General features: G+C 30.6%; 1 protein-coding gene across 1 annotated transcript; it reads left to right on the plus strand.

Annotated features, from left to right (window-relative positions):
• Positions 1-7130: 7130 nt before the first annotated feature.
• On the plus strand, positions 7131-10247 carry LOC107474476 (uncharacterized). The gene is made up of 10 exons (XM_052257800.1): positions 7131-7280; positions 7400-7454; positions 7802-7898; positions 8040-8161; positions 8286-8370; positions 8554-8695; positions 8808-8863; positions 9426-9503; positions 9723-9783; positions 10233-10247. The coding sequence occupies exons 1-10, from the start codon at positions 7131-7133 to the stop codon at positions 10245-10247; spliced, it is 861 nt and encodes a 286-aa protein (XP_052113760.1).
• Positions 10248-12000: the final 1753 nt, after the last annotated feature.

Below are 12000 nucleotides of genomic sequence, written 5' to 3' on the forward strand. Positions count from 1 at the left end.
ATTTTTGATTTGATGCAATCATCCAAAAAGATTGAAAACAATTTGTTGCAAGGCAACACCAAACTTAGAATGTGATCATATGCCAATTTATTGAAATTTAAACACAGCAAAGAAAGAGAATAAACCAAGCAGAGAAATGAAATGTTACCTAAGGTTGGGTTGCCTCCCAACAAGCGCTCTTTTAGTGTCATTAGCTTGACAAATTGTTCTTCACTTTCTTCCTCTTCTTCCAGTTTGTTAAGAGGAATGACCTCAAGGGGGGAGAATATTCAGCTACTGTCCCTTGTCTTGGCCTTTCCTCAGCAAGCTTCCTTTTGCAAATGGCTTGATTGATCTTGCTTGCTGGATCAGGGACAAAATTGGTGCTCTTGTTAGTTGCCTTAACTTCTTTGGATTCATGAATTGGTTGCTGTGTGATTTTTGGAGTTTGATCTTCATCCAGAGCCTTTTGAATTGGTGGTTCAATGAGCTTGTCCTTCATGTGCCTCTCTGTTTCCCTTGAGTTTGGACGTTCTTGATTATCCTCCTCACTAGCTTGTTCTTCCACTTCCTCTTTTACACTCAACATTTGCTTTAATAGCTTTTTCATGGAGGAGGTTTGTTGACCTTCCCAAGCTTTCTTCATCTCCTCTTCATATTTTTCGATCAGTGTTGAGCATCTTTGGTCCAGGGGAGTTTGAGGAGGTTGTGAGTGTTCAGGTTCTCTTGTCATCTCAAGTGCAGTTTTAGGTTCAAATGTTTCCACCACCTCTTCCTTCTTTGCAATTTCACTTGATATAGGGACCTTTTGTTTTTGTTTTTCCACTTTCTCCTTCCATGCTTTCGACAATTGGCCTAAGTGCACTTCCATATTTTTTAGGGAGTTCTCTTGTTCTTTCTGGTACTTCTCTTTCTCCTCCGCAAATCTTTTGAGCATGGACTCAAGCTTTGAGATTCTTTGGCTATTGGAAGTTTGTGTGAGTGGTAAGTTTTGAAAGGGGATTTTTGTTGAAGCATGGTCAAGTGATGATATCTTTGGATGAATATCATATGGAGCATTAGAATTCCTTTCCCAGCCACCATTGGAATTATGACTTGCATCATTTTGTGGTGGAGGGAAATATCCCATATGGTTTTCTTGCTCATCTTGTGTCTGTGAAGCAAATCTCCATGGACTGGAGTGCTTAGAATTTGTATTTTCTTGGTGATATTCCCAAACACCATTAGAGATCTGTGATGGTGGCATATCCCATAACATTTGTTTGATCATAAGATGAGTTGAACTCCATTTGTATTTTGTAAACATCAATGAAATTTGAAATTCATGTCACAGAGATAGAATTTCTTAGTGAGGCAATAACTCAAACACCTTGCTATCAATTTAAAACAGAGAACAAAAACAAAGAAAAAGCTTGATCTAGACTTCTCACCCACTTAATCATTGTTGAATCTAATCAATCCCCGGCAACGGCGCCAAAAACTTGATGGTGTTTTTGTGGAAAAACGAATTTCCAACACACAAATCCAACTTGCAAGTGTACCGGGTCGCATCAAGTAGTAATAACTCACTTAGAGTGAGGTCGATCCCACAGGGATTGATGGATCAAGCAACTTTAGTGGGTGATTAGTTTAGTCAAGCTAACATTGAGTGAATTGTGTGAAGTTGATCAACATAAAGTAAAATTGCAAAAATCTTAAAGATGCAGAAAGTAAAGTTGCAAGTAACTTAAATAACAAGAAAGTAAAATAGCTGAAACTTAAATTGCAAGAAAAGTAAATTGACAAAATCTTAAATGACAAGAAATGTAAATTAAAAAGTAAAGGGGCTGGGGTGTTGGAAATTAAATAGAGCAATAGATGAAAATTCAGAATTCTTGCAGAAAGCTTAACTTGCAGGAAAGTAAATTGGGATCATGAACAGAAATGTAAAATGAAGAACAAGTGTAGAAGAGTTAAATTGCTTGAAAGTTAATTGAAAGCCAATGGAACAGTAAAAATAGAAGAGCAGCCAAGAACTCAACTCAATTGCAAAATAAAATTGAAGATCTCAGGGAATCAAAGAGACTAGAGAACAAGTCTAGATCTCAAGCCCTTCTTGATCCAACCAAGAAACAGATTGAAGAAGAAATGAAGATGGAAGCAGTAAATGAAAACTCAGATTCAATTCTCAATTTTTTGAAATTATGCAGAAGAAGAACAAGAGATTTCAGATCAAGTGAAACAGAATTCCTTCAATTCTTGATCCAAAATTCAAACAGAAATGAAAACTAAGAGAGAGAACTCTCAATTCCTAATGCTCCCTAGTGGAGCTTTCCTCCCTCCTTTCCATCGAGCTCCAATTGATGCCTTTATATAGGCTTTACTAAATGAAAAATGAAAATGAAATTAAAACAAATTACAAAAATGAAAATCCTAATTCTAGCTTGTTCTTGTGCCTTTGAGTGATGATGTGGGCTTTGCTTGCTTTGGATTTGAGGAGAAATGGGTTTGGTTGGCCTTGATTCAATTTGGTAAGGAATTGAATTTATATGAAATTGAACTTTTGGCCCATGATTATTTGCTCCCAGGAGGCTGCCCTGCCCTTATGGAGGGCAGAGCAGGAAATGGTGCATGCGGCTTCTTTGCGTGCGTGCTTGGTGTGTGTGATGCGTCAGGATGCTGCCCTGCCCTCCATGGTGCGCCAAGTGCTGCCCGTGCGTGCTTGGTGCTGGCCGTGCCAAATTGTGTGCGCGCCTAAGCTCCTTGCCTTTACTTCCTTGAAGGTCTTGTGTTCGAACCTTGGTGAAAGCACTTGAGGAGCAATTTTTCCTTGATTTTCCATGAGGAGAGCACGACATTGCTCTACTCTCCAAGAGGGCAGAGCAGAAAAATAAGCGCTACTTTGCTTTGGAGTGAGGCTCCAGCTTCGAGCCTTGGTGGAAGCACTTTGGTTTATTTTTGCTTATTTTTGACCCTTAAAGATGCCTTTTACTCATGCCTCAATTGTACGCCAAATATGGATTGCTATATATCGTTGGAAACCTCTGAATGTCAGCTTTCTAACGCAACTGGAAGCACATCAATTGGACATCTGTAGCTCAAGTTATAGCCCTTTGAAGGAGGCATGGTCATGCTATGAGCGCCCAGATTTTACCTTAGCGAAAATTTGCTTCCAACCTCACTTTGTATCATCATGATATTGCCCTGCCCTTGGCAAGAGCAGGGCAGTGTGCGCTGATTGCTTATTCTCCTTTGATTTGGTCATGGGCTACGCTTTTAAAAGCGTGGTCTAAGGCTCCAAAGTGTGTCCCAAAGCTCTTTTTTTCTCCTTTTTTGTGCTTCTTTGTTTCTTTTTCTTCTTATTTCCTAAAAGATTTATAAATTTAAAAGATTAAGAAAATATACCATTTAATTACAAAAGCATTCAATATTTAAGCACAATTCATCAATTTCTTGTATGAAAAAGCATAGAAAATAGGTATATGATGGCTTGTCATCAGTTGGCTGATTTTTCAATGTTTATATTGGTTATATTGTTGATTATGAAGATGACCATTAATTGTTACTCCTGCGGTTTGCTTTTTTAGGATTGTGGTTCTTATTTTTTTTAGTGGGTATTTGGTTCTTTCCGCTTGAATAGTTTTGGGTAGCTAGAAGAATGGGTCTTGCAAGGAATTATTTGAATTTTATTTTGAATTTATTACTGCGTAATTGTGTTTACTTTACTTCTTCAGAATTTTTGTAAGTTTGTTTTTTATTATTTATTATTTTATATCAGTTAAGTATTTTATATCTTTTAATACTTTAATTGGTGGATTGGGAGGTTGACCAAGGATATGATAAGAAAAATTATTTGAAGGTCAATGGTGTTAGCCTGCCATTATTCATCATGTATGGTATTTTTATGGTAATGTATATATTTTGGTGTCTTTCTTTTTGGTTGTGATTGAATTGTTTTGTGGACGAACAGATTCACTGCACTGCCTACAACCTTGCTCACCTTCTCAGAGAATCCCTCTTTTGGTTGTTATAGTCTCTCTCGTGTCTCTGTCATCTGCTTTGGTCCAAATTGTTGCGGTTGTAGTGCTGTCTCAAATGGTTACGGTGATGTATTTTTCATATATTCTTTGATAATTTTGGGTAGATTACTGATATTTTTTAGTAGAAAATTAATATTTATACATGTTGGTTACAGAAATCGTGTATTGCTTACGTGGGTTACTGAGGAACTTCATTTTGAATGGGTCCTCAAAATCTCTATTGGTGGTAAGTATTGGGTGGACATCCATTAGTTGCTGGGTTCGGAGAAAAATATTTTCTAGCACCACCTTAAGTTAAATAATTTTTCTTTGTATCTATTTTTAGAAAAATTGTTCAAACTTTGATACAATGAAAGAATCTTGTGTTATTCTTGCTCACTATTCAAACACATTGTGTCTTGATGATTGAAAAGTTTATTCAGTTACTTCAAGATCAGAGGATTTTTCTTGTCTCTTTGTATATTTTGTATAATTCTTTGTTCTCTTCTTTTTGATATGCTAATGTGATTATGGTTTACTGCTTTATGAGATTTGGTTTGTTTATAATGTGTTTCAATTTTTTCAAAAAAATGATTTTCCCAAAGTATAGCAGTATACTTATTTTGTTTTGTCTATTTTATTTTTTATTTTATTTTCCATGCTGAGTGGTGTCTTTGTTTATTTTTTATAGGTGTCTCATCTTAGATATCATGATTGATGTGATTGAGAAAGATATTTTCTATTCCCAATAAGATCTCTCTTCTTTTTGTTTTCTAACTCTTATATATGTAAAATTACATTTTAAATAATTCTAGAATCTAATTCTTAGATTCAGTTTAGTTTGCTGTTTCCTATGTAATAACAGTATATACCTATATTGACTTGTGTACACTTGTTATATGGATTTGATAGAAGTTAATAGTCTATGTGTGAGAGGTCTATTATGAGGTAAAAGGATTCAGTTTGTTATGGGTGGGCTGTAGGATAATTTATCACTCTATATTAGTATTAGATTTGTTGAAATGTCTCTTTTTTCAATTGAGGTAGGACTAAATGGTGACTCAATATGTTTTCTCTCTCAATATGAATTTAATTTAATATTTTTATTGTTTATTTAATTTATTCTACTCATTATTTTTGCACATTATTTGCTTTGGAGGAATATGAGGTAGAAGAAAGTGTAACAAGACAGAATGGGTGGAAAACAAAATTTCTTGTTATTTGGTTTAGGGGAGGAAATAAAAAAAAGGAAAAAAATGTGTTAGAGTCCATGTAACTCTTTTCTCTTCATTCATTCATGACTTGAAAATAGGTGGAAAATGTCACAACAATATCAAAATGAGAACTTTTTGCTTTATTTGATAGAGCTGTTAAAATTTTTAAGTTTATTCTATTTGAAATTTTAAAATACATCTCTCTTGTTATTTAATTTTAAGAAATACTTTTTGTTAGATAAAATATTAGTTAATATTAGTTAAATAATGGGATAACTTATTTATTTTAGGTTTCTCTCACCCTACATCATGGATCATGTGTTGACTGCTTTTTATAGGTTTTGGTTGTTTGTTGTGATGGTTGATGTGATGACTGACGTGATTGAGAGTGCAGTTGTTATTTCCAAGTATAATTTACTTTTTGTGTTATTACTAGGTGCTATATATGTCAAGTTAATTTTTTTGGAGTAGGAAGTTGGGGGCAGTTTGTGACTTTTCCTTTTTTTGTGTTCTTTTAGATTTATCACTCTATATTAGTATTAGATTTGTTGAATCACCTCTTTTTTCAATTGAGGTAGGACTAAATGGTGATTTAATGTATTTTCTCTCTCAATATGAATTTAATTTAATATATTTATTGTTTTTTTAATTTATTCTACTCATTGTTTATGCACATTATTTGTTTTGGAGGAATATGAGGTAGAAGAAAGTGTAATAAGACAAAATGGGTGGAAAACAAATTTCTTACTGTTTGGGTTAGTGGAGAAAATTAAAAAAAAATGGAAAAAAATTGAGTTGGAGTCCATGTAACTCTGTTCTCATCATTCATTCATGACTTGAAAATTGGTGGAGAATGTCACAATAATATTAAAATGAGAACTTTGTGCTTTATTTGATAGAGCTGTTAAAATTTTTAGGTTTATTCTATTTGAAATTTTAAAATACCTTTCTCTTATTATTTAATTTTAAGAAATACTTTTTTTAAATAAAATATTAGTTAAAATGGCGTAACTTATTTATGTTAGGTTTTTTTCTCACCCTACATCATGGATCATGTGTTGATTGCTTTTCATAGGTCTTAATTATTTGTTGTGATGGTTGATGTGACGACTGACATGATTGAGAGGGCAGTTGTTATTTCCAAGTAAAATTTGCTTTTTATGTGTTATTACTAGGTGCTATATATATCAAATCAACTTTTTTGGTTTAGGAAGTTGGGGTAGCTTACTAGAACTACATTATCCAAGAAATTATATTGGATTTGATTTATAAGTTAACAATGATATTCTATATGAAATTTTGGGATTTAGTTGTTAATGGTTTATATTGATTTAGTAGGTTCAATTAGATATTGGGGGGTTATAAGATATTTTATATTTCTTATGATAGTGTAAAATATTACATTTATCGGTCCCTTTTAACCAATTCTCTTATTATCCCATAATATTATAATAGTCATGTGAGATATGCTAATAGATGTCTTTTCCTATTCAGTTTGTTTCCAATGACTACATTATAGGTGTTTTTGGGTGTGCCTCATATGCATATGCACATATGTTCAAGTAGATTAGATATTAGTCGGTTTAAGGGTATACTATTCTATTACTTTATAATTATTATGATTCTATGAGATTTGTTGGAATGGGTCCTTTCTTATTTAATTCTTGCACAGAGAGGATAGTATAGATGTTCTTGATTGTGGAAGCTGGATATGTGTGTGATAGGTATTAGATGATGTATGCTATGTGATACATATTTTTCCACCCTTTCTTAGAGGTATTCAAATTCAAATTCAAATATTTGGTGATTTGTTAGTTTGTCTATAAAAGGGACTCCTTGGTTGTATGGTTCAATGCACCTCATTCCTTCTCTGAAATTCCTTGTTTCTGGTTTCTATTTATCTTTTTAGTTTTTTCTATTGTGTTTGGTGGTTGAGCCAATGCCTCCTCTATTTGATTCTATCTCTAAGATTCACCCTCCAAGGGAGGCATGGAGACTCAAAGTTAGGGTACTAAGAACTTGGATTGTTCCTTCTTTTGGAAATCTTGATGTTGCAAATTCAATAGAAATTGTTCTTGTTGATGGAGATGTGAGTGGCTGTTCAATGTTGGTCTTAGGTTGATTTTATTTATGGTTTTCTTTCATCTTTTGTTGTGTTCGTTGTAACTGTTTTTTGTTTTTTAAATTTGTTATTATTTTCTTGTGCAGTCTAACAAAATACAAGCAATTGTTAAGAAGCAGCTCATAAATAGGTTTAAAGAGAGTATTATTGAGGGTCAAACATACCGAATGTCATATTTTTAGTGTTGTTCCAAACTAAGGTAATTATAGGGCAGCAGAACATGAGTTTAAGTTAGTTTTTCTTAACTGTACAACTGTTATTCCTGTCCCTAACGATGCTATCCCAAAGACATGTTTCAATTTCTTTCCGTTTGATGAGCTCTTGAAAATGACTGAAGATTACGTTTACTTAGTTGGTAGGTGACTTTAAATCTTCTTTATGCCCTTAATTTGTTTTTGTTTCAGTTTGTTGCCTTTTTCTTGGCTGATTTCTTATGGAAATGTGCACTTTTGAACTGTGATTTTATTGATGTTTATTTTTTTGGATAGATGTTATTAGTTTGCTAACTTCTGTTGGTGAAGAGAAAGAGTATGTGAAAGATGCAAAAGTGATGAAGATGATCGTTCTTGAGTTATCTTCAAAAGAGTTTATTTTTTCTGCCTGATGTTGATTGTATTTTGCATTGATTACCTATAATTTATGTTAAGCACTGGTCTTTTAGTTTTTATTGGTGTTTTATGTTGAATTGTTAATGGATCGAATTTTTTCAATAAATATTTTTTTCAGGTTGACAATACGCTATGCTCTGTTTGAGGAGTACGTGGATGAAGTGCATCGTTTCTTAAGTTCTGGCTATATGGAGCTGCCAGTTGTTGTGATCCAACTTGTCAAAGTTAAATTCTTTAGGGGTAGTCAATATTATAATGTTTAGGCTTCCCAATTTCTTCTGAAATTTCTTTGCTTTATGTTTAGTTCCCTGTTTTTAACTATTTATTTATTTATCTATTATTTACTTAGCTGGGTGTTTTGTAGGACAAGTTGGTCTCCAAAATGTTATGCATGCTACTCGACTGTTCTTTAATCCAGATTTGTCTGAAGTAGTTGATTTCAAAAATAGGTTATTGGATAGTATCCTATTAAATGACATGTTTAGTTGATTGATGTTTTTATTTATAGTTTTAACTTGGTTAATATAATTTCAGTTTATTCTCTTTATTTGTGTTTTAAGTTTCGTTGATATTGTTTCTTTTTTTTTTTACTGATTTTTCCGTTTTTCCTTTAATTCTTCTATGATGATTAGTATGATTGACCAAGGTATCAATAGAACACAGTCATTGTTTATTGCTAATGAGGGCAAGGGTGTTTCATTGGAAGATGATTTTATGCGGCTTACTAGAAGATGCACTATTGACAAACTTCATGATAACAACGAGGTTTATTGGGTTTTTTCCATGTCTTTAGTCAATTTTGACTTAGATGTCCTTTCATAAAAAATTTATATGAAATTTATGTTTTCCATTCATATCTCAATGTTTTTTTTTTATATTACGATAGGAGGGGTCTTTTGTGATTTTTGGTTTTGTGAGATCTATTGTGGATGAGGGACCTTGGTGATATTCAGCTTGTGTTTGTGGGAAGTCAATTCAGCCTCAAGGTGGTGCATATTATTGTAATTTTTGTCAGCACTATGTTATCAATGTGACTCCTAGGTACCTTGTATTTATTCCTTTATGTGTGATATTCTTCTCTTTTTTTTCTTTCTTTTTCCTGCTGTTGTTTATTTCTTCTTTTTCCATTTTCTTAATTACAGTTATTTTGTTGTTTTTTTTGTTTTTGTTTTAAATTTTTTATTGGGTAATTCTTCAATGGTCAAATATAGGATCAAAATAGCTGTTGAGGATGATAATGGACATGGTGTATTTGTGTTATTCGATCGTGAGGCTGCTTACTTATTGAAAAAATCATGTGCTGAAAAGCTTAGAATTTATTATTTTTTTAATTATTGTTAATTTTGTACATGTTATACTTCAATTATTATGTTTATTAATATATTTGTTTTTAAATATGTCTATAATTCATTGTATAATATCATGTTGCTATTTGTTTTTTCGGTTGTCTATTTTTTTCAATTATTTCTGAAATCTTTTCCTTTTTTATTAATTGCACTTGTAGGTTTGAGATACAAAGGATTGTCAAGAAGAATTCAAGAGCAACCGCTGTCCAGAATAGATTAAAGACAAAAAAGAGAGGGTATGTTCATTTAATATTATCCTATTGTTATATAAATTTTTGATTTTATCATTCTCTGAATAAACTAATTGGTAGTTCAGTTTGTTACAATCAGAATGTATTAGGTAAAAGAATTGTTTTTTATTTTAGAATATTTTGTACAACATCATTTTACATGTTTGATTGTTATGATTTTGAATTTGATGACATTGTTTTATAAATTATCTTTTAAACAAGCAGGTATCTTATTCTACATCATTGCAAGAGATTGACTAAGCATGATGTCAAGGCTGATCGAGTTGTAAGTTTGCATAATGATAGTTTCATATTTATTAGTTATTTTAATTTTTTGAAATTAATTTTACTTATTTATTTATTTATTTATTTATTGCAGTATATTCCCTGTCAATTTGCTAAGTTCTTACTTGAGGTGGGAAGATAAAAAAAATTGGAAGTTCATTGTTGAGGAATCAAAGATTACTACAAGGTTTGAAATGCATGTTTTGAAAAGAAAAGGCAAAGAACGAGAATACAAAATCGGTCCTAGATGGAAGGATTTTGTAAAACGCACAAATTTAAAGCTAGAGATTCATGTATTGAGATGGTTTCGAAAGAGGATAGGCTGATTCAAGTTTCTGTAACTAAGAAGTAGTAATTAGCTGGTTTGAAACTTTTTTATTTTATTTTGGGAAATGTACTATATTTTGATGCTTAGGTTTTTCATACTTTGAACTTTACAAATATGTGCAGTGGGTGAATTTGTAACTTAGTCATTGTAATCTTTTGTTATATGGTGTATATAGTTGCTCTAAACAAACATGAAGTATTTGCTTGGTACCAACCAGTTCTTAATTAATTATGAGAAATGATATTGTAGTTCTTAATTATGAAGAATGAGGTTGTATTATTCATGAACATGATCCTGATTATATTGTAGTTGCTGATGATCTCCAAAGAAAATCAAAGACAGAGAGAATCAACAATGCAGCTAATTAAAACCTATCTTCAATGATGTTAATTTTGTTTATTTTGTTATTCATCTCATATTTTAAACCAAGTTTAAGAAATTCAAAAAATAAAGTATCAAATTTTAGTTAAAAAAATTGATGTAGCTTTTAATGAATATCTTTCAAAAGTTTTTTTTATTTTTATTTAGTATGTTAATATTAGATTTCTCTATCTAAATAATTTTTATTTTAGTGTATTTTTTCAGGAACTAGAGAAAACATATTCACTGTAAGAAAAATAAATATAAATGGTTAAAGCCTTCTTTACAAAGTTAAAAATTTGTTCTTTTTTTTTTTGTTCTAAAGTTTTCATATGTTCATGTGAACACTAATCTACTGACAATTGAAAAAAAAAACAAAAAGTTAATAATTAATTTCATTCGATATTTTTTGTAGTTTATTTTCTATTAATAAAAATATATTTTCTATTTTATTTTTTATACTTTATATCTTTAATCTGTTGTAGTTTCAAATCTTGAATTGATATTGTTATATTTTTAATTGGTAACATAGTATAGAAGCTACTGAATATTTTAGTAAGTAATATTATTATTTGTTGTTAACTAATTTAAAATTTTTAAAATCATTATGTAAATAATTAAAATGATAAATATTATAAACAACAAAGTTAGTACTTGATATAGATTACATATTTTTTATTAAATAATTATTTTTTCAATAAAATAATTAAATATATTATATATTGTAATTATTTGCAGTTACATAATAAAAATTTTATAAAATACTAAATATGTTTTTTATATGTAATAATTGATTGATGAATTAATTGTATTTACAACACACAGCATATACCCTGTTCATTTATGCGAGAATACTTAGATGAATTAAAAGGAATGGACAAATTTTGGGTTAGTAACGATAAAGATGTGGATTAACTCATTAGATATGGTTACTGTAATATTCGAAAATGAACTACAATCAATGGTGGTTCGAATAAATTTTACAAGAAAAATAGGTTACAAGTTGGTAATGTTTTACAATTTTTTAATTATTTTTCATTTATTTTTCATAATTTGTATGGTAATAATTTTTATATTAGCTAAAATGTTCATTAATTAATCATTAATTTTATAGATACTAAAAATCGACACATGAAAATTAAAAATAATATTAATACATTTTTTCAAGGTTTTACCTCTAAATTTAATTAATTGATTTATTTTTACATAAACTATATTTTTTATTCTTAAAGTTTATTAGAAAATTTAAAATTTTTATGTTTTTAATTTAATATTATTTATGAAATGCTTGCAAAACATTGTCATATATATTTTCATGTATGTTCATCTTTGTCTGATGAAAATAATTGTGTTATTTTCTATCATGAAATTATCTACTAAACTATATATTTATTATTCCTTTTAGCTTAGTTTGAATTATTGTGAATTTCGGTCAATTTTTTTTTTGTTAGAACCAACCAGTTCTTAGTTAAGAGGAATGATATTGTGGTATTCATGAAAGTGATCATGATTATATTGTAGTTGGTGATA

This window comes from Arachis duranensis, chromosome 2 (assembly GCF_000817695.3).
Source record: "Arachis duranensis cultivar V14167 chromosome 2, aradu.V14167.gnm2.J7QH, whole genome shotgun sequence".
Classification (NCBI taxonomy): domain Eukaryota; kingdom Viridiplantae; phylum Streptophyta; class Magnoliopsida; order Fabales; family Fabaceae; genus Arachis; species Arachis duranensis.

Bases quoted from the DNA above. Each gene is read 5' to 3' on its own strand.
- LOC107474476 (XM_052257800.1), top strand. From the start codon at position 7,131: ATGCCTCCTCTATTTGATTCTATCTCTAAGATTCACCCTCCAAGGGAG. The intron at 7,455-7,801 runs GTATTATTGAGG...TTTTTTGGATAG, and splicing joins CATAAATAGGTTTAAAGAGA to ATGTTATTAGTTTGCTAACT. The intron at 7,899-8,039 runs GTTTATTTTTTC...TATTTTTTTCAG, and splicing joins CTTGAGTTATCTTCAAAAGA to GTTGACAATACGCTATGCTC.